The sequence below is a fragment of the Macaca thibetana genome, chromosome 7 (assembly GCF_024542745.1).
Source record: "Macaca thibetana thibetana isolate TM-01 chromosome 7, ASM2454274v1, whole genome shotgun sequence".
Lineage (NCBI taxonomy): Eukaryota > Metazoa > Chordata > Mammalia > Primates > Cercopithecidae > Macaca > Macaca thibetana.
The window spans coordinates 148,120,737-148,144,754 of record NC_065584.1 but is presented as its reverse complement, the minus strand read 5'-3'; the positions used below and the strand labels follow the sequence as shown (position 1 = coordinate 148,144,754).

Sequence of the window (24,018 nt, the reverse complement as noted above, 5' to 3'; positions counted from 1 at the left end):
CTGTCAACCAGATGTGCATCCTTAAACACTATAGTCGTGCCCATTAAAAAAAAAAAAAAAGGAAAGTCTTTTAAGTCTTTTAATCTTTAGGTTCCCTCCTCCATTTTTCTTTTCCTTCAATATGTTTGTTCAGGAACCTAGGCTTTTTGGGCTGTAGCATTTCCCACAGTCTGGGTTTTGCTAATAGATTACTCATGATGCAGTTCTGTATGTTTCTTTATCTTCTGTATTTCCTATAAATTGGCAACTGGATCCAGAGGCTTGATCAGTCGCAGGTGTTAGGTCTTTAGCAAGACTGTATACATGTTGTGTTCTTCCATTAGGTTCCATCTGGTTGTCTTTGTGGTATTAGCAGCCGTTGATGGTTAATGACTACATTAATTCATTTGTGCTTGGTTGCAAAATATGATACTCTAATTCTGTCGTTTCTTTTTATTAGTGTTGGGGTGATCAGACCCAACACCAGGTCGTGGGGGTGGCAAAGTCCGGTGGAATCAAAGGATTGAGAAAAAGACAGTTTAAGAAAGGTGGGACACCAGGGGGCCATCCCTATCGTGGAGCTCACGAAGGCCCTGAGCTCTGGGAGCCCACGGTATTTATTGGTAATCTAACAGAGAAATAGGTGGTGAGAATGTGGAGATCAAAAGGGCAGGCGCATGGTCTACAGCTGTGATGGTTTAGCATTTATATGAAACATGTTCTGCTACTTGAGATAATGGGAATAGGAGCCTAGGAGGGCTAGAAGCAAGGAGCCAGCAAGTCTAGACACATTCGAGAGGACATTATGCAAGCCCTGCCTCAGTTTCCCTCCCAACACTCAGCTTTTTCCCAACATGCCCTCTTTTTGTAAAAGAGAAGGTATCATTATTACTAGCTATCATTATTACAAGAGGTGGCCTCTTTTAATTGAGCAAGGCAGTTGCAGGCTGTGCAACCTTTAATTGCCGGGTTGGTGATCCAGCTTCATTTTTCTTAGCCCTTATTCAAACTGGAGTCACTCTGGTTTGAATGTTTCCTACATACCTCCCCTTTCCCTTAATCCTAGGGGTTGCAGAAGGATGAAGGTCCTTCTGTAACTTCTTCATGCTGAATAGGGGTGATCATACTCCTGCCTAACTATTAGGGGCTCTTGTATTCAGGGTAGAGAGGAGCTGAGTCAGAAAGCACTGGTCCATTAAGCATCGTGACTCTGGTCGGTCCTCATTCCATCTTTGCATTCAGATTCAGCTGGCTCATGGCCCGTACTGGGGGAACCCGGGCCATGGTTGGGATTCATAGGTCCCTCCAGTCTCCCATTCCATGGTTGTACGCATCTTGAGGGCATCTACACGGTTCGCTCATCTCCTGCAAAAACGCAAGCATACCCTCACCCCCACATTAGTAAATCTACTGAAACAGAAGCAAAAACTTTTGTGGCTGTAGCCAGGAGGCCACTGAGAGTGAGAAATAGGCCTTTTCTGATTAACAGAAGGCATAGAGAAAGCAAATCAAGGCTTAAAAGCAATCCTTAAACCTTCAATTTGCACTGTACGGGTGGGTCCACTAGGTGCTGTGGCTCATGATAGATCTTCAGATGTTTGGTGGGCACCCACATAGGCACCTGATTGTCACCTGGAGAGACACAAGCAAATCATCTTCCCCATAAAATTATCTTTAGGCAGGAATCGGAGGAAGTAGACTCAGAGGTAAGGAGAATTTTGGGGCTTAATGACTTCCTGATGTTTGATAGGTGTTCCCTTGGAAGTTAGGAATTCCTCTTCTCTCCATATTGCTGTGTGGGCATGAAGGACTAGGTAAGCATACTTAGAGTCTGTATATATACTTACCCTTTTTCCTTCTGCTAATTCTAGTGTATAATGGCCCCTGCTTTTGCTAGGATGTCTCTCCCTAACAAAGGAGTGGGGTTTTCAGGCATAATTAGAAAGGGATGTGAAAGAGTAAAGTTCCCCAGTCACAATTTAGTGGCGGGGAGAAGTATCTAGTGACTGACTATCCTAGGACCCTTCGGATAGTGACAGATCTGGAGGACAGTTGTCCGGGACAGGAGAGTGAGAAGGCTGCACCAGTGTCCAGGAGACAGTTAACCTCCTGGCTGTCAATGGTCAAGCATACCTGGGGAGGGTGATGGCTTGGGCTGGCGCTTGCCCCGGGCACCCTCAGTCCTGCTGCTGGATCATCTGGTTAGTGGCTTCTGACTCAGAGGACCTTCGTCCCCTGGGGCAGTGGGCCTTCCAGTGATTCCCTTGACATAAGGGGCATGGATGAGGGGGCGGATTATTTCTATTCAGGCAACCTTTTTTAAAGTGTCCTTGCAGACCACACTGGAAGCAAGCCCTATTAGGCATTTGATTTTCCCAGCCTTTCCCTTTTCCAGAGCCTCCAAAGTCCGCTTGCCTGAGGGTCATGGCTAAAGTGGTCGCCTTTTTTTTTTTTTATCCCATTTGATCTGCTCCTCCTGATCTCTATTATAAAAAACTGAGGTTGCCAAGTTCAACAGGGTTTCTAAGTTTTTTCTGGGCCTAAGGTGGACTTAAGTTTTTTCTAATGTCTGCAACTGACTGAGTGATAGACTTATCCTTTAAGATTGGCTGGCCTTCAACAGAGTCAGGTGACAGAGAGATATGCTTCCTCAGTGCCTCCCTTAGTCTCTCCAGAAAGGCAGTAGGATTTTCTTTCCCTGTGTTGTGGTGGACATCATTGAATAATTCATAGGCTTCTTCCTGGTTTTCATTAGTCCTTATAGCACGCAAGTTAGCAAATGTCTGTGGCACCAATCTCCATGTTCTGATTCTGCGTCCCAGTGAGGATCTACACAGGGAACTGCCTGCTGACCTGTGGGGAATCGTTCTCTTTCCTCTGTTGTCATCCTATCATTGACCTGACTGAGATACCAGAGATCGCCAAACTCTTGGGCTGTAGTTATGGTGGCATTTGGGGTTAGTGTCTGATCTAGCAGTAACATCTCTCCATGTCAGATCAAAGGATTGTCCTAACCCTTGTAAAACATCAGTATAACCATCTGAGAATTTACCTAGGTCTATTTTAATTTGTTTCAAGTCTGAGAGGGAAAAAGGTACATACACTCTTGGGCCAAATTCTCTAGAATACATCTTAGGGGTGTTTTTGCCTTGGAGGGAACGTTTCCCATCTGAAAAAAACATAGGGATGCCAGCACCCCTAGTCATTTTCCAGTGAGCATTAGTCCTGGAGCATCCTCTTTGGTCCTAATGCTTATTCCTTTCCAGGGTGCATAACCACCCATGGACCTCTGCTTATCGGATTAGTTACGCTTACCGATGTAGCAGTCCTGCACCTGTTTTCCCGCTTTTCTTGACCACAAAGGGGTCCGGGCTGCTGGATTCTAGTGGTCCTCTACCATCATGCCCAACATTGTCTTTGTGCTCATAGGTGAGTTCTAGAGCTGGGCTGGGTTCCTGAATATTTCATAACAACCCAGCTGCCCCATCAAGATGCATTCCCATAAACAGTTCTTACGCAAATTCGTTTCAGAGAGGATGTAGGTAATCTTTTGAGTCGGGATTGAGATAGTTTGATTCTGTGAGTACTCTAAGACTTGGCTGAGTGCAAACAGCTCCTACGTTTGAGCAGACCAATTATTAAGCAATTTTCCTAACTCTGCTTCTATAAGAGTCTCCCTATCACTTACTGAATACCCATTGTGTGGTGTGTGTGTGCGTTTTCCCCTCTCTCTCCCCCTCTTCAATCTCCCGGGAGGAACCATCTATCCTCCTGTCCTGAAGGGAGTTTCTCCTAGGTCTAGTCGGACCTTTGTATGGTAATTAAGATTTAAATACCTCGTTAGGAAACCTGCTGGGTTAAGGGAATTTTCAGTGGTTAATGTTAAATCTTTTTCTAACAGAATAGCCCCATACTTTGAGATTTTTGAGTTAGTAAGCTACCTTTTTGCTTTTTGATAGCTCTGAACTGGTGAGGTGAGCTCACAATGAGGTTTCTTCTAAAAGTTATTTTTCTACTTGTTAGCAAAGCAATTGCTGCTACAGATCGAATGCATTATGGGCTATCAGGGGTTACTGGGTTAAAGATTTTTGGTAGGAAGGCTACTGTTTGTTAGTGGTCTCAGTGCTTTCCGGCTACTCTCTTGTTTACACTGACAAGGTAGTATTGGAGTGTTATAGGGTCCCGGAGAAGACCTTCAATTATCAATTATAGGTTTTAAGTTTACCCTGGCTTTTAAAGGAATAGTACACTTTTCTTTACTTGTATATCTTTCTCCTTTGTAGACGCATTTTGGAAACACAGTGGAAGGACGTTTGTTGTCCTCCCTGCTGGATGATAGTTACGGGAAATTGCCATGCTTCAAGGTCTCCCTCGGCTCTAGCCTTTTGAATAGAAATTTGTATAGCACCAATTGCTCCAGGTTTTAATGTTGCAACTACAGGAGCAGTAAAGTTTTGTAGCTAATTCATCTTCTCGCCCATTAAGAGGAGAAAGAGGAGGTGGCCTTTCACTTAATTCAGCAGGTGGAGCTGATGGGCTAAAACATACTTTTTTCAGTTTCCCTTTCTTTTATTTCCTCTGGTTTCCTGTTCCTCACACTCAGAATCTGAATTTAGTTCTTTACACTTGTTCTCCTCTTCCTCATCTGAATCTGCCTCATCATCTGTTTGAAATGGCTCAAGAGCTGCTTTTATTAGTGCCCACATTGACCAAACCAAGATTGGAATTTTTGCTCCATCTTTATACTTTTTTTTTTTTAATCTTGCCAATTCTCTCCCATTCATCCAACTCCATAATCCCCTGTTCCGGGAACCATGGGCAAAACTACTGAACTGCACTAGAGTGAGTGATAACAAATTCTGAGTACGAACTTTCACTCCCCCCACTTCGTAATAAATGCCTTAAGAAATTTAAGCAGAATGACTGCTTTCACTTTGTTCTATTGTTACCCTGGTTCTTCCAAGTGCTCAGCTTTCCCCCGAGCTGCTTTTAGACTTCCTCGGGTGTCCTTTGATGTTGTATCCTCTGCTTTCACACGCTCTGGTGTTCCTTCACTGGGGTCTTTGTCACCCCACATTGGGCAGCCAGGTATGTGGGGGTGACAAAATCTGGCGGAGTCAAAGGATTGAGGAAAATAAGACAGTTTGAGAGAGAAAGGTGGGACACCAAGGGGCTATTGCTATTGTGGAGGCTATGAAGGCCCTGAGCTCTGGGAGCCCACGGTATTTATTGGTAATCAAAGAAAGAAACAGGTGGTGAGAATGTGGAGGTCAAAAGGGCAGGCACATGGTCTACAACTGTGATGGTTTAGCATTTATATGGAACGTGTTCTGCTACTTGAGATAATGGGAGTAGGAGCTTAGGCGCCTAGGAGGGCTAGAAGCAAGGAGCCAGCAAGTCTAGACACATTTGAGAGGACATTATGCAAGCCCTGCCTCAGTTTCCCTCCCAACACTCAGCTTTTTCCCAACAATTAGTTGCAATATTTTTATGAAGAGATTCCCTTATTGACTGATTACTCTGCTACGGTTTATATAGGAAAAGCAGACTAAATGCTTGATTCTTTTCATCTGTTCTTTATTTACCAGTTTTCAATTTAATGAATTGTCCTCCTACCATCCTCCAAACTTGGCCAATTAACTTCATTTAAAAAATACCATGGGCTGGGCGCAGTGGCTCACACCTGTAATCCCAGCACTTTGGGAGGCCGAGGCGGGTGGATTACCTGAGGTCAGGAGTTTGAGACCAGCCTGGCCAATATGAAGAAACCTCGTCTCTATTAAAAATACAAAAAATTAGCCGGGTGGGGTGGCGGACGTCTGTAATCCCAGCTACTCAGGAGGCTGAGGCAGGAGAATTGCTTGAACCAGGGAGGCAGAGGTTGCAGGGAGTCGAGATCATGCCACTGTGCTCCAGCCTGGGCAACAAGAGCGAAACTGTGTCTCAAAAAAAAAATAAATGAATAAAATAAATCATTATGAACCCACAGATTTAAGCCTGTTTGAGTTTCAGCACATTGAATTATTATCTGCAGTGAAGGTTATATTGTTTCAATTTTGGCTATTAGTCTCTTCAGGGTAGTTCCTAAGTTATTTTATCATAAGCCTAATAATCTTTTATAGTCTCCTTGCTTTCTGATATGTTTCATTGTTTCTGGCTGATCTTACACATTTCTTGCCCCCAATCTGAAATCATCTAGTTAGTTTTCTGAAAAAAAGTCCTGATTTCTTTTATTGGAAAATGATGCTTCAAGACCACAATCAGGGTGCTAGAAATGCTTACTGCTACTGAGTTGATCTTATTTCTAGGCTTTTATATTCATAGTGGACAGAGCTAGGATGTGTATACATGTGTATTTAAAGCTAAGATACCTAATGAGTTCATACTGATACTTTCAAATTCACAGCTATAGAATTTTTACTTAACCTTTACATTTATATCTTCCTCCTTTTAAACTAAGATTTCTGATTCCCATAGATACAAGGATGAGAATTAGAAAATGCCATTATTACTCATTTGTTTTAATTACATGTTACACACATATACACATAAACAGTCCTAAAATAAGACAAATAACTACTGCTGTATGGTTACCGAAAAAATTAATTTCTAAAGTATGCTTTCCCTGTTTTTTAGTAATTGCATTACATCTATATAGGGCATATAGTTATTACATACTCTCTGCATTTTTTTTTTGTTTGTTTTTTTGAGACAGTCTTGCTCTGTTGCCCAGGCTGGAGTGTGCAGTGGTATGATCATAGTGCCCTGCAGCTTCTATCTCCTGGGCTCAAGTGATCTTCCGGCCTCAGCCTCCCAAGTAGCTGGGACTACAGGCATGTGCCATCACACCTGGCTAATTTTTTTTTTTTACTTAAATTTTTAGTAGAGATGAGGTCTTGCTATGGTTGCCCAGACTGGTCTTAAACTCCTGAGCTCAAGCGATCCTTCTACCTTAGGCTCCCAAAATACTGGTATTATAGACATGAACCATGGCACCCAGCCTGTCTCTGTTTTAACCTTCATTTGGTATTAGTTCTACAAATGATTACATATTTAATGCTGAATACTAGTCTCTGTGTCAATGTCTATTCTTTTTGATATTTTGAGGGTCATTCTCTAGTAGATTTCTCAATAAAGAGTCATCAGAACAAGATTTCTGAGTTTTTGCATGTTGATAATTGCTGTGCTCTTTATTCTTGAATGTCAGTGTTGATAATATTCTTTAGTTCATCTTTTCTTTAGTTCACATTTTCTTTTCTTGTATATCTTAAATATGTTACTACATTCTCTTCTGGCATGAACTGTTACTGTCAAAGTCCAAAGGTAATCTGATTTTCTCTCCTATGTGAGCCACGCATATTTGCTGAGAAACCCAAAGAATTTTTTTTTTCCCCTTTAAAGATCAGTAATTTTACTATAGAATATGTCTTGATATTATTCATTCTGGGTTGATATTCTTAAGAGATGTGATAATTCAATATGTACTTTCAGATCTTTTTTATTTCAGGAAAATGTTCCAAAATTGCAGTTTGTTCTATTATTTTTATTCCTTTGATTGGGTTCTGTTCTTCAGGGATTTCTATTATGTGCGTGTTGATCTTTGCCTGATTTTAATACTTGTCAGTTTTTCTTGAATACTTTGTCTTTTTAAATTTTTTAATTTCTAAAAATGCCTTTTGTCTTTCATTACTCTTAGGGCATTATCTACTGTATTTATTTACTTTTGGGTTTCTTCTAGTTTAGTCTTCAGTTCCAAAATGTTTTTTTTTCTTTTATTTCTAATTCTTGAGTTATGTTACCTCATTTTTGAGGGTTTGTAATTCAGATTTGTTTTTCCTTTGTGTCTTTTTTTTTTTTTTTTTGAGATGGTGTCTCTGCTGCCCAGGCTGGAGTATAGTGGCATGATCTTGGCTCACTGCGACTTTATAATAACTTCATATGGGATTTGACCTCAATACTTTTTTGTTGCTTATTTCTATGTAGGATTAGTTTTCCTGAACTCTTAGAATGAGGTGGGATTTAAGATGGCTTTTTAAACTCCATAGACTCCCTCCCTCTGTTTTGTGTGTGTGTGTGTGTGTAATGTTAAAAAAAAAAAAATGATTTTCCAGTTTGTTCCCCTTCCCAACTTTTGTCTTGGTATTCTCTTTCCTTTCCATCCTCCCTTTCTATTGTCCCTATCCTGTTCAATTTTTATTCTACTCTCAGTAGTTTTTCTCAGTGTAGGGGCTTTGTCCTGGAAAGGAATCCTGGTTGGCCAGTATCAAGAGGCGTGAGCCACCGCACTGGCCATGATAGAGTTTTAGATGAACAATTCTGACCCTCTTGGCCCCACTATCCTTCTTTGTCTCCAGCAAAATTCCAGACCTTTTATTAGGGACTGGCAGCTGTCCTCGGATACTGTCCTCATGTTCACTGGAAAATATTTGTCTAACACACATATTATTCTGTTGTTTTGGATACTATTTAAAGTATCTGACCAAGAGGACCCTATCCTCCCCCATTTCATGTGCTGGCAAACTAATGTGTTAACTTCTTAAGTTTCTTTTATTGTTTTGCTTGATTCAGCAAAATCAAAAAAACTAAAAGGCAGAAAACAAATTGATAGTCACTGTAGTCAGTTAATATCTTTATTGTATTGAGTTCATACCAGTCAATTAAAAAATCTATTAAATTCTAATAAATAAATGAGCAGAAGTTCACGTCACAAAATGTAGTAAACAAATAGATGGAAAAACTTTAGTTTTGCTCACAATAAAGAAATGTGAAATTAAGATAAGGGCCTTTTCCTTTTTCCTCACTTACATTTGCAAAAAAATTTAAAAGCATAATACTCATAATGAGTATGGATCCAGTGAAATTGCTACGGGGATGGCCACCGTGGGTCCTATGCTTTTGGCAGGCAGCCTGGATTTTTAAAAAAGCTTATGAATGGCAACAGACTTTGCCATTATATTCTACAGAAATGGTAAATAAGCCATGATTTTTATTTTATATATTCAGATATATGTGTGAATGTTAATTGCTTTGTGCCTTCGCTGTTTTTAGAACAGCCTTCTTTTGTACATTACTAGTGACGTATTATAGCACCATTTTGGAATACAATTTGATATAGTATGTTTCAAGAATCATAGGATTCTTGTCTTTTTTTGAATATTGAGTCCCATTTCTGAGGTTCTCTACTAAGGAAGCAATAAAAAGTATAGTAACAACTATATCCTTAAAAATGGCCTATATAACAAATAAATAGACTGTAAAGACCCTATTAAAGGAAAGTGGAGCCAGGTATGATTATATGCGGGCCTGTAATCTCAGCTACTTGGGGGGCTGAGGTGGGAGGATTGCTTGAACCCAGGAGTTTGAGTTTAGTCTGTGTAAGATAGTGAGACCCCGCCTATTTAAAAAAAAAGTTGGGGGTGGGGAAGTGGTTGAGTACATTGTGATGTTTTTTACTAGATGGAATATTATCTATTCAATCATGAAGACTAGGTAGACATGGATTTGCATGACTGTTTTGTGCAATTTGTCATTTTTATGTATCCAATGTGGTGACTGTGTTAAAGAATTTGTATATGAAAAACTCTGGAAGGACATATATTTAAAACGTAAAATTTATTGTATTAAGGTGTTAAGATTATCCATGGTGATTTTTTCTACTTTATTTCTTAAGCTTTGTTTTTCTACAGTGTTTTGTATGCAGTAATAAAATGTTTAGCTAAAAGATTGTGTGTCTCCCCTTTCCCACTTTTGCCACTTTATTAGTGTCTTTTAGTGGTTTATTCCATGTGAGTAAATAGTCTAGTTATCTTTATTTAATAGGTTCTTTGAGCATTTAAGAGTGTTAGAAGGAAAGGCAACAGTAATTTCAGAGGATATATATTTAAAAATGCCCAGACCAAAACTGTCTTAACTATTGCGTATTTTAAATTTTTAATAGGTTTGCAGAATGGCTTCTGATTATTCGAGAACATGTGCTAGCCCAGATAGCATTCAGACTGGTGATGCTCCCATTGTCTCCGAAACCTGTGAGGTTTATGTTTGGGGGAGCAATAGCAGCCATCAGTTGGTAGAAGGTACACAGGAGAAAATACTGCAACCCAAACTGGCTCCTAGTTTCTCTGATGCACAGACCGTAAGTTTTCTAAATAGCTTACAAACTGGTAGATAATCTAGAGTATATTCATGTTTATTTGCATTAAATAATATTGAGTATTTTTTAAATGAGTGAAAATTATCGATGATTATTTCTGATCTATATGCTGCATTAGTTTTTATCATTTTAATAGAACAATACATTTTGGCCGGGCGCAGTGGCTTACGCCTGTAATCCCAGCCCTTTGGGAGGCTGAGGCAGGTGGATCATGAGGTCAGAAGTTCGAGACCAGCCTGGCCAATATGATGAAACCCCATCTCTACTGAAAATACAAAAATTAGCCAGGCATGGTGGCGCATGCCTGTAGTCCCAGCTAATCGGGAGGCTGAGGCAGAAGAATAGCTTGAACCTGGGAGGCAGAGGTTGCAGTGAACCGAGATCGCGCTACTGCACTCCAGCCTGGGTGACAGAGTGAGCCTCCGTCTCAAAAAATAAATAAATAAATAAATAAAAATAAAAATACATTTTTAGTCCCCAGTATCCCTGACAGCATTTCCATTTCCAACTTTTGAATAACTAAATTGGTATCTCGATTTTTAAAAAGTGTTAAGAATAGCAACAGACTTTACCCTTATGTTCACCACAAATGGCAAATAAGAGTAAATAAAGGCCAGGTATGGTGGCTCACACCTGTAATCCCAGCACTTTGGGAGGCCGAGGTGGGTGGATCATTTGAGGTCATGAGTTTGAGACTAGCTTGACCAACATGGTGAAACCCTGTCTACTAAAAATACTTAACAAAAATTAGCCAGGCGTGATGGCGTGTGCCTGTAATCCCAGCTACTCGGCGGGACTGAGGCAGGAATTGCTTGAACCTGGTAAATGGAGGTTATAGTGAAACAAAATTGCACCACTGCACTCCACCCCAGGTGACAGAGCAAGACTCTGTCTCAAAAAAAAAAAAAAGTAAATAAAAACTGGAATTTCTTTTTGCTAGATTAGCCTTTCATTTTCTTATGATCACTTTTTTTTTTTACATTTATAGCCCAGCTAGAACTTCCTATTTGTTACTTTCATTAAAATGTATTTTTTTCAAATAGGTTTACAATACATTTTATATGGTTCTTGCCATAATGTACCCTAAGGAATTTATAGGAAGGAAAATTTTATGTCTTGCCATTCTCGGTTATAAGAGGATATTAAACATTTTACTTTGTTGTTTCATTCAATCATAATCTGGACAATAACCTGAAAAGATAACATATAAATGAAGAATTTGAACTCAGCAACAAAGTCATGAGCATGAAAAGGCCATTCGTGTTCTCTTACATTTCTGTATATTCCTTAATCTCTCTCGAGAATCATGCCATATTCTGCTATAAGACTTCCTTTGAGGCTCTTTGATAAAACCAGCCTTAAATATTATACTTTGATACTCACAGAAGTATTTTATATTTATGATTCTTTGTTTATAGATTGAAGCTGGACAGTACTGCACTTTTGTCATTTCTACGGATGGCTCTGTTAGAGCTTGCGGGAAAGGCAGCTATGGGAGACTGGGCCTTGGAGACTCCAATAATCAGTCAACTTTAAAAAAGTTAACATTCGAGCCTCACAGATCCATTAAAAAGGTTTCATCTTCTAAAGGATCTGATGGTCACACTTTAGCTTTTACGACAGAAGGAGAAGTCTTCAGCTGGGGAGATGGTGATTATGGGAAACTGGGGCATGGAAATAGTTCAACACAGAAATATCCCAAGCTTATTCAGGGACCTCTACAAGGAAAGGTATGTGCTTTCTTTTTGGTTATAAAAATAATTAGATGCATTGGTGTTGTAATTGACAATATTTTTCAGATTTTGATGTGGTCTTTCTGCTGTTGCCCGTTCAACCCTTTGGCTTAATCTTTTGTATATCTGCTTTATAATTTACAGAACACCTTTTTATATACATTATTGAATTTTAATTCTTATATTCTTATAATTAGTCTTGTAAGGTAGTTATCCCTATTTCACAGATAAGCAAACCGAGAGTCATTCATTTAACAAACATTTAGCACTTTTCAAGTGTCAGGCAGTATTTTAGGCATTAGATGTGTAGCAGTGAACAAGACAGGTGAGGTCTCTACTTTAATCCTTTAGTCTTCAGGATAGAGATAATAAGTTAACAAGCATGTGAAATAATTTCAGATAATATTAAAGAAAAAAATGAGCAATAAAGATTACCTTGGGCAGGATGTGGTATTAGGTAATGAGGTAGGTCAGAGAGCGCTTTTAAAAGAGGTGGCATCTTAATAGAGACCTGAATGGTGAGGCATTTAGAGTAGCTAAGTAATTGCCAAGGACCCACACAAATAATTGAAACCATTAGAAACTGAGCCCGTATCTTCTCTTTTTATTAATCTCCTCTCTCCTCCCCTCCTCTCTTTCTTTTCTTTCTTTTTTTTTTTTTTGACAGGATCTCACTTTGTCACCCAGGCTGGAGTGCAGTGGCGCTATCTCAGCCCACTGCATCCTTGATTTCCTGGGGCTCAGGTGGTCCTCCCAACTCAGCTTCCTGAGTCGCTGGGACTATAGACATGTGCCACCATGCCTGACTAATTTTCATATTTTTTAAAAGAAACGGGGTTTTGCCATGTTGCCCAGGCTGAACTCGAACTCCTGAGCTCAAGCAGTCTGCCTGCCTCGGCCTGCCAAAGTGCTGGGATTACAGGCATGTATTTCAGCACTTACTTGAACGCTTAGCCAGTCATCCTTGTCCTGAGCATAGCCTCCACAACTGTACATGGAAATTCCTGGATGGGTTTGAATATTAGTATCTGTGAAGTCCCTGTGTACAGGATCAAATATGGACTATATGTTTTAACGTGCATGCTCATCGTATTTACTTGTGTGCAATGCAGGTAGTTGTTTGTGTGTCAGCTGGATACAGACATAGTGCTGCCGTCACGGAGGATGGGGAATTATACACATGGGGTGAAGGAGACTTTGGAAGATTAGGTAAGATTTTTTAAAAATGGAAGTTATTCTTCCAGAAAAATAGAAATGATTAAGTTACTGAGAAGCCATGAGAGTAGATTTACTAGGCCAAAGACTGTCATTTATTTTGTTAGTTTAAGCTCAGAGGAAGATAATTTTATATAGGTAAGACTAAGACCTAGATTTTAGTGCTGATATTTAAGATGTAATTAAATCTAGCAAGCATTTACTGAGTGTGCCCTATTACGACCAGACACTGTAGGGTTTCTGGGATAAAACATTACCATCATGATCCTGAAGTTTATAATCTAGTAGGTAATGAAAACAAGTCAACATGAGCATGAAACAGGACAACATAAGGTAAGTGGCTGTGAGGAGAGCATGAAAAGAATATTCTAATGGTTCACTGAAGTGACTATGACCCAGTTTAGGAGCAGCTTGGAAGATTGAGAAGATGTTAGAAATGATTCTCTTTTTCATATTGCATTGCATTTTAAAAAAATCTCAATTCTATTTTAAAGTTATAACATTTATTCTACTTGTGAAGTCAAGGCCTAGAGAAAAAGAGTTAACATTGTTTCTTTGTTGTTGTGTGTGTTTTATCCAAGGTCATGGTGACAGCAATAGTCGAAACATTCCAACATTAGTAAAAGACATTAGCAATGTAGGAGAGGTTTCTTGTGGCAGTTCACATACTATTGCTCTGTCTAAAGATGGGAGAACTGTATGGTCTTTTGGAGGAGGAGACAATGGTATGTAAAAAATTATTTATCAGTAGCTTTGGCTTTTTTCTTGAGTTTTAAAAAAATTTATTTTTCAGTTATATATGCCTAGTGTAGAAAGACTCAAATACAGATGAGCAGAAATTAAAAAATGAACTGAGCTTTCACAAATGTTACTTTAACCATTGTTAACATTTTGGAAATAGACTTCTAAATAAATATACATTTATACAAGTATTTACATATATTTCTACTTAGATGCCTTTTAAAAAACCAAAGTATAGCTATATGTGTATGTTTTATATAAGTTTACATACGTTTTGACATACATATGTTTTACTCTAATAGTTTTTTTTTTTGAGACAGGGTCTTGCTTTGTTACTCAGGCTAGAGTGCAGTAATGCAAACCTGGCTCACTGCAGCCTCAACCTCCTGGGCTCAAGAGATCCTCCTGCCTCCGCCCCGCCAAGTAGCTGAGACTGCAGGCACGCACCACCATGCCTGACTAATTTTTATATTTTTTTTAGAGACAGGATTTTGCTTTATTGCCCAGGCTGGCCTCGAACTTCGGGGCTCAAGTGATCTGCCAGATTTGGTCTTCCAAAGTGCTTGTATTGCAGGCGTGAACCTTTGTGCCCGGCATGAGTATCTTTTTTATATCAACAAGCATGACTCTGAATCATTCTTTTAAGTGGCTTAAAGTGTTCTTTTATTTGATGGTGGCACAATTTATAAAACCAGTTTCTTATTGTTGAGTATCTAGATGGTTTTAATTTTTTTCAGTATTAACAACAACACAATGAATGACTAAATCTTTGTCTACTTTAGTCACTCCTACTAGCATTGTGAATGCTTACTTCCCCAAAGTCTTCAACAACAGCATGTATCTAATTTAATTAAATAATTTCAATAGTGAAAATGATATTTAATTTATACTTTTTTTATTCCTGGTGTGGTTGGATTTGTAGATTGTTGGACGTTTGTTTTTCTTCTTTAATGATTTGTCAGGTTTTCAATTTCATGAGCTATTGATTCTTTTTAAAAGTTTATGAAAAATTATATGCATGTACATTCTTATATCATACCTGTATATTATGTCAGCAAATTCGAAGTTAGAAATATAGCCATTAAAGGGGGAGAAAGACAGAAAAATAGTTTTCTGTTTCTTTTAAAGTGATTTTTAAATTGCTTGATTTTAATTGCTTGAAATTAAGATATAAAAGGCTATCAGTGGATGTTTGTTAACTTTCTTGTAATAAAAATGCTCATTTGTTAGCATCCTCAGCTATCAGAAACATAGCTTTTCATATCTGTCAGGTTAGTGATGGAAACATTAGAGCACTTTATCAACTTTGGTAGTGTTAAAAAGAGTAGAGATTCTTTAAAACAAGTAAATTATTTAATGTGTTTGTTTTTATAGGTAAACTTGGTCACGGTGATACCAACAGAGTGTATAAACCTAAAGTTATTGAAGCTTTACAAGGAATGTTCATTCGCAAAGTTTGTGCTGGGAGCCAGTCTTCACTTGCTTTGACATCAACAGGGCAGGTAGGACTAAGGGATGAGTATAAAAGACTTAGAGTATTTCAAAGGATGAGGTGACTAAAAAGTAATAATTGTATTTAAATTTTAAAGTTCAAATAAATACATTTTTAGGCAACATGCTGAAATGAAATATTTTCTTCTGTTTGAAGTAGAGTATCTGAGAAGGAACCAGGTTTTCTAACCTGGCCTGTGTGACCCATGTAAACCTTAGTGGAGCCTCTGTTCTTTGTATTAAACTGATTTTCTAAAATGTTTTAGCATTTAGCTTCCCTTAAACCTTTTCCAAAACATCATGGATAGTGGGGGAAAGCTGAACTAGATCTTGATGGAACCAGTGATATGAATTAAGAAGGCAAGAGGGTGATCAAAAAGGAGGGTAAAGAGAACACTTAGGTATGGAAAATAATCTGAGAGAGTTAGTTGTTTCTGAGAAACAGCATAAAGTCAGGCTTAGGATCGTCAGAATTTTATGAGCCTTTATAAAGGCTCATAAGCTTTGCACTTTAATAGCTTATAAGCTTTGAACTTTTTACATGTGTGTTTTTACTCTTACCCTATTTGTTTGTTGAGGATAGGGAGGAGCCAGGTATAGTTGTAGACTGACAATATTTGTCCCTGTGTATCCATCAGTGATGGCAGTAAAAAAGTGAGCTGACCACTTATTCTGTCATGTATAGGAGGCCACCTTGTGTCAGGCAGTGGTATAAAAGTATTTTATGACTAATTCACAAGGCAGATGAGCAGAAAAGCTGAAATTAGCATATAATTTGATTATTCTTTGAGAAACTAGAATGCCTTGCGTCCTAAAAATCTTCAAGCTATTCATCATTACATTAGCTAGTTGCTGCCTTAAAAATATCTCTTCTATGTATTTCTCACTATTGGTTTTGTAGTAAGAATCCATGAATTGAAGTTAGCTTATGTATTTGATGTATACACACAGGCAAATAACACATCCCTTGAGCATCCTGTGCTTCTTTTTTTATGAGGGAATAATAATTTCTGCTTTGCGTACACATGATCTTATAAGATAATCATTAGAATTGAGAGTTTTGTAGAGTATCAAGTACTATTCAACTATTGGTGGTGGTAGTAATAATAATAATAGTAATAAATCCATTACATTGAATTCCAAGTTCCAAGAGAACTTGTACATTGTTTACTGTATAGAATAGTTGTATTATGAGTACCTTAAGTTATATGAAATCAAATATATATGCATGGAAAAAAGTAAAGTCAGAAATACTTTTAAAGGGTAAGAGTAGTTCTTTTTACCATTAAACTTGAGCGTGAAATAACGATCAACATTTGCTTTTCCCTCAGTCTGTCTCAGCCCTTTCAGGCCTCTTCTGTGCTTACTTCCTACCATGCTATACAGTATGGTCCAGTCTCTAAAGGCAAGCCAAGTATTTCTCATCTGGTGCCGAACCGAAGGAACACTGCAAGAGAAAACTCTTTGTAGGCCTACTGAGTGACAGTATTACAGTGATGTGTCACTCAATGGGATATGTTCTGAGAAATGTGTTATTAGGCCATTTTGTTACTGTGAGAACATTGTAGAGAGTACCACACAAACCTAGGTGGTGTAGCCTACTATGCTCCTAGACTATATGGTACAGCCTATTGCTCCTAGGCTATAAACCTGTACTGCATGTTACTGTACTGAATACCTTCAGAAATTGTAATATAATGGTAAGTATGTATCTAAACATATCTAAACATAGAAAAGGTACAGTAAAAATACTGGCATCAAAGCTCCATTAGATCTTACGGGACCACTGTTGTATAATGTGGTCTGTTATTGACCGAATGGTACATGACTGTATATTATACTTCATGAGTAATTTAGGAAAATTTTCTGTGATGATTTTGACTATATGTTATTTCATTGTCCTTATCTTTAGTTCCTAACATCTCCTAAAATATGCCTTATGTACTGGAATTTTGTTGTATTCTATATTTAAGTAAGTTATCTGGAAACAAGTATAAATATATGTTCTCATTTTGTTTTATTTTGAAGTCAGGGTCTCACTCTATTGCTCAGGCTGGAGTACAGTGGCACACACATGGCTCACTGCAGCCTTGACCTCCTGGGCTCAAGAGATTCTCCCCGCCCAGGCTCCCGAGTAGCTGGGACCACAGGTCTGTGCCACAATGCTTGGGCAATTTTTAAAATTTTTGTGGAGATCGGGTCTTGCCACCTTGTCCAGGCTGGTATTGAACTCCTGAACTCAGGTGATCCTCTTGCCTTAGCCTCTCAAAGTGCTGGGATTACAGGCTTGAGCCACTACACCTGTACAGTGCTCTTTATTTTTAATTGAAGTGGTTTAATCTCTCAGCAGCAGTCTTTCCTAAAATAATTGCAAGACAAAGACAAATTCTCAGATTTGATGGCATAAAGATAACAGTCTATATAATCTTACCAAAATCTATTGAAGATAAAAAAAATCATTCAGATTGCTGATTGTTTTGATTTTGTTGATTTCGGGTTGCCAGATTGGCAGTCACTCACCTATTTGTCTTGCCAAAGACAAAATTTTTTTTCCCCCCACCTAACCCTTTCCCCAAGCATCTTAAATCAGTTAGTGCTTATTTTGGTATTGATTAGTCAAAAATGAAGATGATAAAGGGGAACTATCTTGCTACTGCTTCACATGACCCTCTTTGTAAGTGATGATTATTGTAACAATGAGGTGAGGTATTTCTAAAACTAAATAATAAACATCAGTTTTGTGACTTATATAATCCATTTTATATTATCATACCTTGTTCTGATCTTAAATCTCACCAGAATAGTGAGAAACACATAAAGGAGAAGTTTTTAGACAGTATTTTCAAAGCTGGTAAGATGGGGCAAATATAACAAATTGCAAGCCAATTAGTAGTTTAGCAGACCCTCTCTGAAAACCTTTCTGTTTTTTCTATGACCAATTATTTTTATTTTCAGATCAGCTGTTTGCCTATACAGTGAATGCCTAAAGGCAGCATGATAAATTGCTGTAACAATCTTTAAAATGATCAAAATGATTTTAACATCAGAAAGTTCTATCAAACCATGCTTTAGTTTCATAGATTTTGTTTCTCCCTAAACCAACAATCTAATCATCTCAGGAAGTTATGTGTAGTGTATTTCTGTTTTTTTCAGGTCTATGCTTGGGGCTGCGGAGCTTGTCTAGGTTGTGGTTCTTCAGAAGCTACTGCTTTGAGACCCAAGCTTATTGAAGAACTGGCTGCCACAAGAATAGTTGATGTTTCTATTGGAGACAGTCATTGTTTGGCTCTTTCTCATGGTAAAGTCATTTGTTTTTAAGGAAATAGTATTAACTGTTGTCTTGTGAAATGTATTACATTTGAATTTGGCTTTCCTTTTATATAATACTTTATATTTTGTTTTTAGATAATGAAGTTTATGCCTGGGGCAATAATTCAATGGGGCAATGTGGTCAGGGAAATTCCACAGGTCCTATTACTAAACCAAAGAAAGTGAGTGGCTTAGATGGCATAGCTATTCAGCAGATTTCAGCTGGAACATCACATAGTCTGGCATGGACTGCTCTTCCTAGGGACAGGTAAGAGTGCCTATGTTTAAAAAATCTTGTGCGTTTTAACCCAAGAGACACCAATAGAAAGTAGAAACACTAATAAAAACAGAAATAATTGTGCTTTGTTCATAAAATACTCTTATGGACATATATAGTATTGCTTTTTCTCTATCATAGAAATGACATTGGATTTCTTTTGATTTGAATGTTGAGGTTAGACATGTTTCAGAAACAAGAAGTCATACCCAGTATTGAAGACATTGTCTTTTAAACATTTTGAATTCTCTCTCATCTCTACATGCTGATTTAAAAAAATTGAATGGCTGCATATCAAGAGGAACTTAAAATAATCAAAATCAGAACTAGGCTTTAATGATTTAATGTTTAACCGCAGTTAACATTATCTGGTTGCTTTTTGAAATTTTTTTTTTTTGAAAAAAAAAAAAAAAAATTGTCATACTTTTAAATCAAGGAGGTTACTTTTTGCAGAAACTTAGCTTTTTCCTAAAGTGCTAACTGTGTGTGTTAAGTCAATCAGGTAGGTAAGTTTTAGTTACTATTAGGAGATTGAATTTTAAAGAATGTTTGGGTTATTTCAGATATTTTCAGATACACATGGGCTAATCTATAGCTTAGAATGTATTTTATTTGCATTCTATGCCTTTGACTCAGAGGGTTTTTAAATGATATTCTAACCAATTAAAAGTATTTATCGAAAGTTATTCCTCTAACGCAAAAGTCAAAATAAATAAGTTGAATATAAATAATTTGCTGTTAGCATTAAATATCCAACTTCCCACTTCATATGTAGAGAGTTGGGTCCCAAGATCTTAAAAGTATTCATGGCCGGGCGCGGTGGCTCAAGCCTGTAATCCCAGCACTTTGGGAGGCCAAGGCGGGTGGATCATGAGGTCAGGAGATCAAGACCATCCTGGCTAACATGGTGAAACCCCGTCTCTACTAAAAATACAAAAAACTAGCCGGGCGTGGTGGCGGGTGACTGTAGTCCCAGCTACTTGAAGGCTGAGGCGGGAGAATGGCATGAACCTGGGAGGCAGAGCTTGCAGTGAGCCGAGATCGCGCCACTGCACTCCAGCCTGGGCGACACAGCGAGACTCCGTCTCAAAAAAAAAAAAAAAAAAAGTATTCATAAGAAATTTCAGGATTTTGTCTTTTAATAGATTTCAGTATATCACTCTATAGAGTCAGGATATTTTTCTTAATATGAAGTATACATCTTCTGGACTCTTAGAACCAGAGGGGCTTTAGTAGATCATGTGACTCAGCCCTCTGCTTTCAGGTGAGTGGACATCCAAACCTTCCAAAACAGGTGGTGGTTGTATGTTTTCTTCTTAAAGATGGCAAATTCTTGGTTCTCCGTAGTCACTAAAATGAAAGCTTTTATCACTTTCATAATCAATAATGTCTTTGTATCTTGTTGAAATCATTTAGCTTTAATGTATATATGTATATATGTACTTTTTGAGATGGATTCTGACTCTGTCGCTCAGGCTGGAGTGCAGTGGTACAATCTCTGCTCACTGCATTGTCTGCCTCCCAAGTTCAAGCAGTTCCCCTGCCTTAGCCTCCCAGGTAGCTGGGACTACAGGCATACACCACCATGCCCGACTAATTTTTATATTTTTAGTAGAGATGGGATTTCACCATGTTGGCCAGGCTGGTCCTGAAGTCCTCACCTCAGGTGATCTGCATTCCTTGGCCTACCAAAGTGCTGAGATTACAGGCATGAGCCACCATGCCCGGCCAATATGTGTTTTAATTTTCGTTTTTGATTATGGATAAAAATGTCAATTTAAGACTGTTTTATTATTTTCTTATGTGTCCTTCTAGACAAGTTGTTGCATGGCACCGACCTTATTGTGTAGATCTTGAAGAGAGTACCTTCTCACACCTGCGTTCTTTTCTTGAGAGATACTGTGATAAAATAAACAGTGAGATTCCCCCACTCCCTTTCCCTTCATCAAGGTATGTTATATGTATGTTTTGTATGTGTGTGTGCATGTGTATAAATTATTCCTTTTGAGTTTTGACTTACTGTTCTTTCTTGTTTGTTTTCCCAAATTATGTGGAACTTTTTTATAATCTAGAAAAGAGCTAAACTTAGTTACTTATTGATAATAACTTCTAGGAAAAAGTTACTCATAATTTCACAAATCATGTTTTAAAAATTACTGTTGTTCGTGACTTGACAATTTTTTTTTTTTTTTTTTGAGACAGAGTCTTGCTCTGTCGCCCAGGCTGAAGTGCAGTGGCATGATCTCAGTTCACGCCAACCTTTGCCTCCCAGGTTCAAGTGATTTTCTTTCCTCAGCCTCCTGAGTAGTGGGGATTACAGGCACCTGCCATCACATTGACCTAATTTTTGTATTTTTAGTAGAGACGGGGTTTCACCATGTTGGCCAGGCTGGTCTCAAACTCCTGACCTCAGGTGATTGACCCAACTCGGCCTCCCAAAGTGCTGGGATTACAGGCATGAGCCACTGCATCTGGCCAGCAAAATTTTTGAAGTGAAAAAAATGTTACCCAAACTGGATAGCACATGCACTTTTATGTTCCAAAAATTCATAGAAATTTATTTGGTTTCAGAGAACACCACAGTTTTCTCAAGCTGTGCCTGAAGCTACTTTCAAATCACCTTGCTCTTGCACTTGCGGGAGGGGTAGCTACCAGCATTCTCGGGAGGCAGGCAGGTCCACTTCGAAATTTGCTCTTCAGACTGATGGACTCAACTGTCCCAGATGAAATCCAAGAGGTAAGAGAATAGGACTTGTGAATCTATCTCAAATCACATCTTTCTCTGAGATTTTAGCTATACAATATATTCAACTGTACATTGAACAATTTCAATTGGATGTTGTTTCTCTTACTCCTGTTTTCTTGGTGAGAGTATTTTTGGTTAACTCATCCTTTGAGACAAAGGTCAGATGCCATCTCTAAGAAACTTTTTATTCCTGCCCTCCCACCAGATTTGGTTTTTCTTGTGTATGTTCTCATTACATCACATTGTATTCTAGTTGCTTATTTATAAACATGTCACTCTTTTTTCATGAGAAGATGAGTTCCTGAGGGCAAGGAGCTAGTGCATGGGCTTGGTCAGTAGTAGTAACTGAATAAGTGGACTGGGTCATCTACTAGAACTGTTCACCAGAGCTAAGGAGAGAAAGGTCAGATTAAGGAGGAAGAAGTGGCCTAGAATAGAATACTGATTATAAATAAGGAGAGTATAGTTTGAAAAAGAATATTTAGTATTATAATACAATATTAAATTTGGGGGAAACTTAAAAATAAATATTTGTAATACAAAATACAGAAAATAAACTCTTTTGGCAGGTAATAATAGAAAGTACAGTAATTTTTAAACCAGTGCACTCCTAAATTATCAATGGATCAAATAAAGAAATTACAAGATAAATTTTTAAATACTTAAGATTAATGAAAACAAAATTTGAACATACCAAAACTCATGAAATGCAGCTAAAGCTGTGCTTGGAGGAAAATTTATAGCTTATAAACATCTGTATTTTAAAAAAAAGAAATATATCGAATCAGTAGTTTAACCTTCTACCTTAAGAAATTAGAAAAAGAAGAGCCAACTCAACCCAAAGCAAGTAGAAAGAAGGAACTAATGTAGATTAGAGTGAAATTTAAAAAATGAAGAATAGAAAAACAGTTGAGGAGATCAAGGGGACTAAATGTTCATTCTTTGAAAAGACAAAATCAACAAATCTCTGGCTGGACTAACCAAGAAAAAACAGAGAGGACTTAAATTACTCAAATCAGGAATGAAAGATGAGATATTACTACTGACATTACAGAAATCAAAAGGGAAATTGAGAGGCAGAGTAAGATGGTGGAATAGAAGGCTCCACTGATCATTCCCCCTGCCAAGGGTACCAGTTTAACAACTCTACAAAGAAAAAAGCACCTTCATGAGAACCAAAAATCAGGTGAGCACTTACACTACCTAGTTTTAACTTCATATTGCTGAAAGAGGCGCTGAAGAGATAGAAAAAACAGTCCTGAATTGGCAGTGCCACTCCTCTCCCTGCAGCAGTGGCACTGTGGTGCAGAGAGTGTCTCTGGGTGCTGGGGGAGGGAGAAAACAGCAATTGTGAGGCATTGAACTCAGTGCTATCCTGTTAGAGAAGAAAGGAAAACGGGACCAAACTCAGCTGACACCGGTCCACAGAGGGAGCATTTAAACCAACCCTGGCCAGAGGGGAATTGCTGATCTCAGTGGTCTAAATTTGAATTCCTGCAAGGCTCACCACTGAGGGCTATAATGCTGTGTGTCTCCAAATAAACTTGAAAGGCAGCCTAGGCCAAAAGGACTGCAACTCTTAGGCGAGTCCTAGTGCTGAACTGATCCCAGAGACAGTGGACAGAGGGGCACGTGACATACTGAGACACCAGCTGGGGTAACCAAGGGAGTGCTGGCTCACCCTCCACCACCCCGACCCCAACGCCAGGCTACATAGCTCATGGCTCCAAAAGAGACCCCTTTCTTCCACTTGAGAGGGAAGACTGGGCAGGACTTTGTCTTGCGTCTTAGATACCACTTGATCACAGCAGGATAGGGGACCAGTCAGAGTCACAAAGCTCCCCGTTCCAGGTGCCAGCTCTCAGATGACATTTCTAGACATACCCTGGGCCAGAAGGGAACCCACTGCCTTGAAGAAAAGGACTCAGTACTGGCCACATGCATCAGCTGCTAACTTAAGATCCCATGGGCTGTGAATAACCAGCATTGATACCCAGCTACTACGTCAAGGACTTTGTGTGAGGCTCTGAGACTTTCTGGCTTCAGGTACCAGCACAGCCACGGAGGGATAGAGTACCAGATACACTCTTGGGATCCCTGATTCCAGGACTTGATTCTTAGGTGGCATTTCTAGACCTGCCCTGGACTACAGAAGAACCCACTGCCCTGAAGGGTGAGTCCCGGGCCAGGCAGTATTCACCATAAGCTAACTTAAGAATCCCTGGGCCTTAAGCTTAAGAGAACATTGATGCTTGTCTGGCAATACTCCTTGTGGCCTGGGGTGGTGGTAGCTATTGGGGTGAGGCTCGTCTAGCTTTGGAAGGGGAGGCACGAATGAAAAAGACTGTGTTTTGTGGTTTGAGTGTCAGCTCAGCCA

General features: G+C 38.7%; 2 protein-coding genes across 9 annotated transcripts in view; one reads left to right on the top strand and one right to left on the bottom strand.

Annotated features, from left to right (window-relative positions):
• SNX1 (sorting nexin 1) overlaps positions 1-24,018 on the bottom strand; it is a 631,233-nt gene that overhangs the window by 387,635 nt on the left and 219,580 nt on the right. The gene's annotated exons all lie outside the window — the stretch shown is intronic.
• Positions 1-24,018, top strand: part of HERC1 (HECT and RLD domain containing E3 ubiquitin protein ligase family member 1) — a 222,915-nt gene that overhangs the window by 71,880 nt on the left and 127,017 nt on the right. For all 8 annotated transcript variants that reach the window (XM_050795890.1, XM_050795895.1, XM_050795891.1 and 5 more), the window contains exons 4-12: positions 9,917-10,111; positions 11,548-11,859; positions 12,975-13,071; positions 13,659-13,802; positions 15,193-15,320; positions 18,463-18,607; positions 18,715-18,886; positions 20,711-20,845; positions 21,467-21,632. In XM_050795890.1, coding sequence (XP_050651847.1) covers positions 9,917-10,111; positions 11,548-11,859; positions 12,975-13,071; positions 13,659-13,802; positions 15,193-15,320; positions 18,463-18,607; positions 18,715-18,886; positions 20,711-20,845; positions 21,467-21,632 — 1,494 coding nt within the window. The remainder of the gene's footprint in view (positions 1-9,916; positions 10,112-11,547; positions 11,860-12,974; positions 13,072-13,658; positions 13,803-15,192; positions 15,321-18,462; positions 18,608-18,714; positions 18,887-20,710; positions 20,846-21,466; positions 21,633-24,018) is intronic.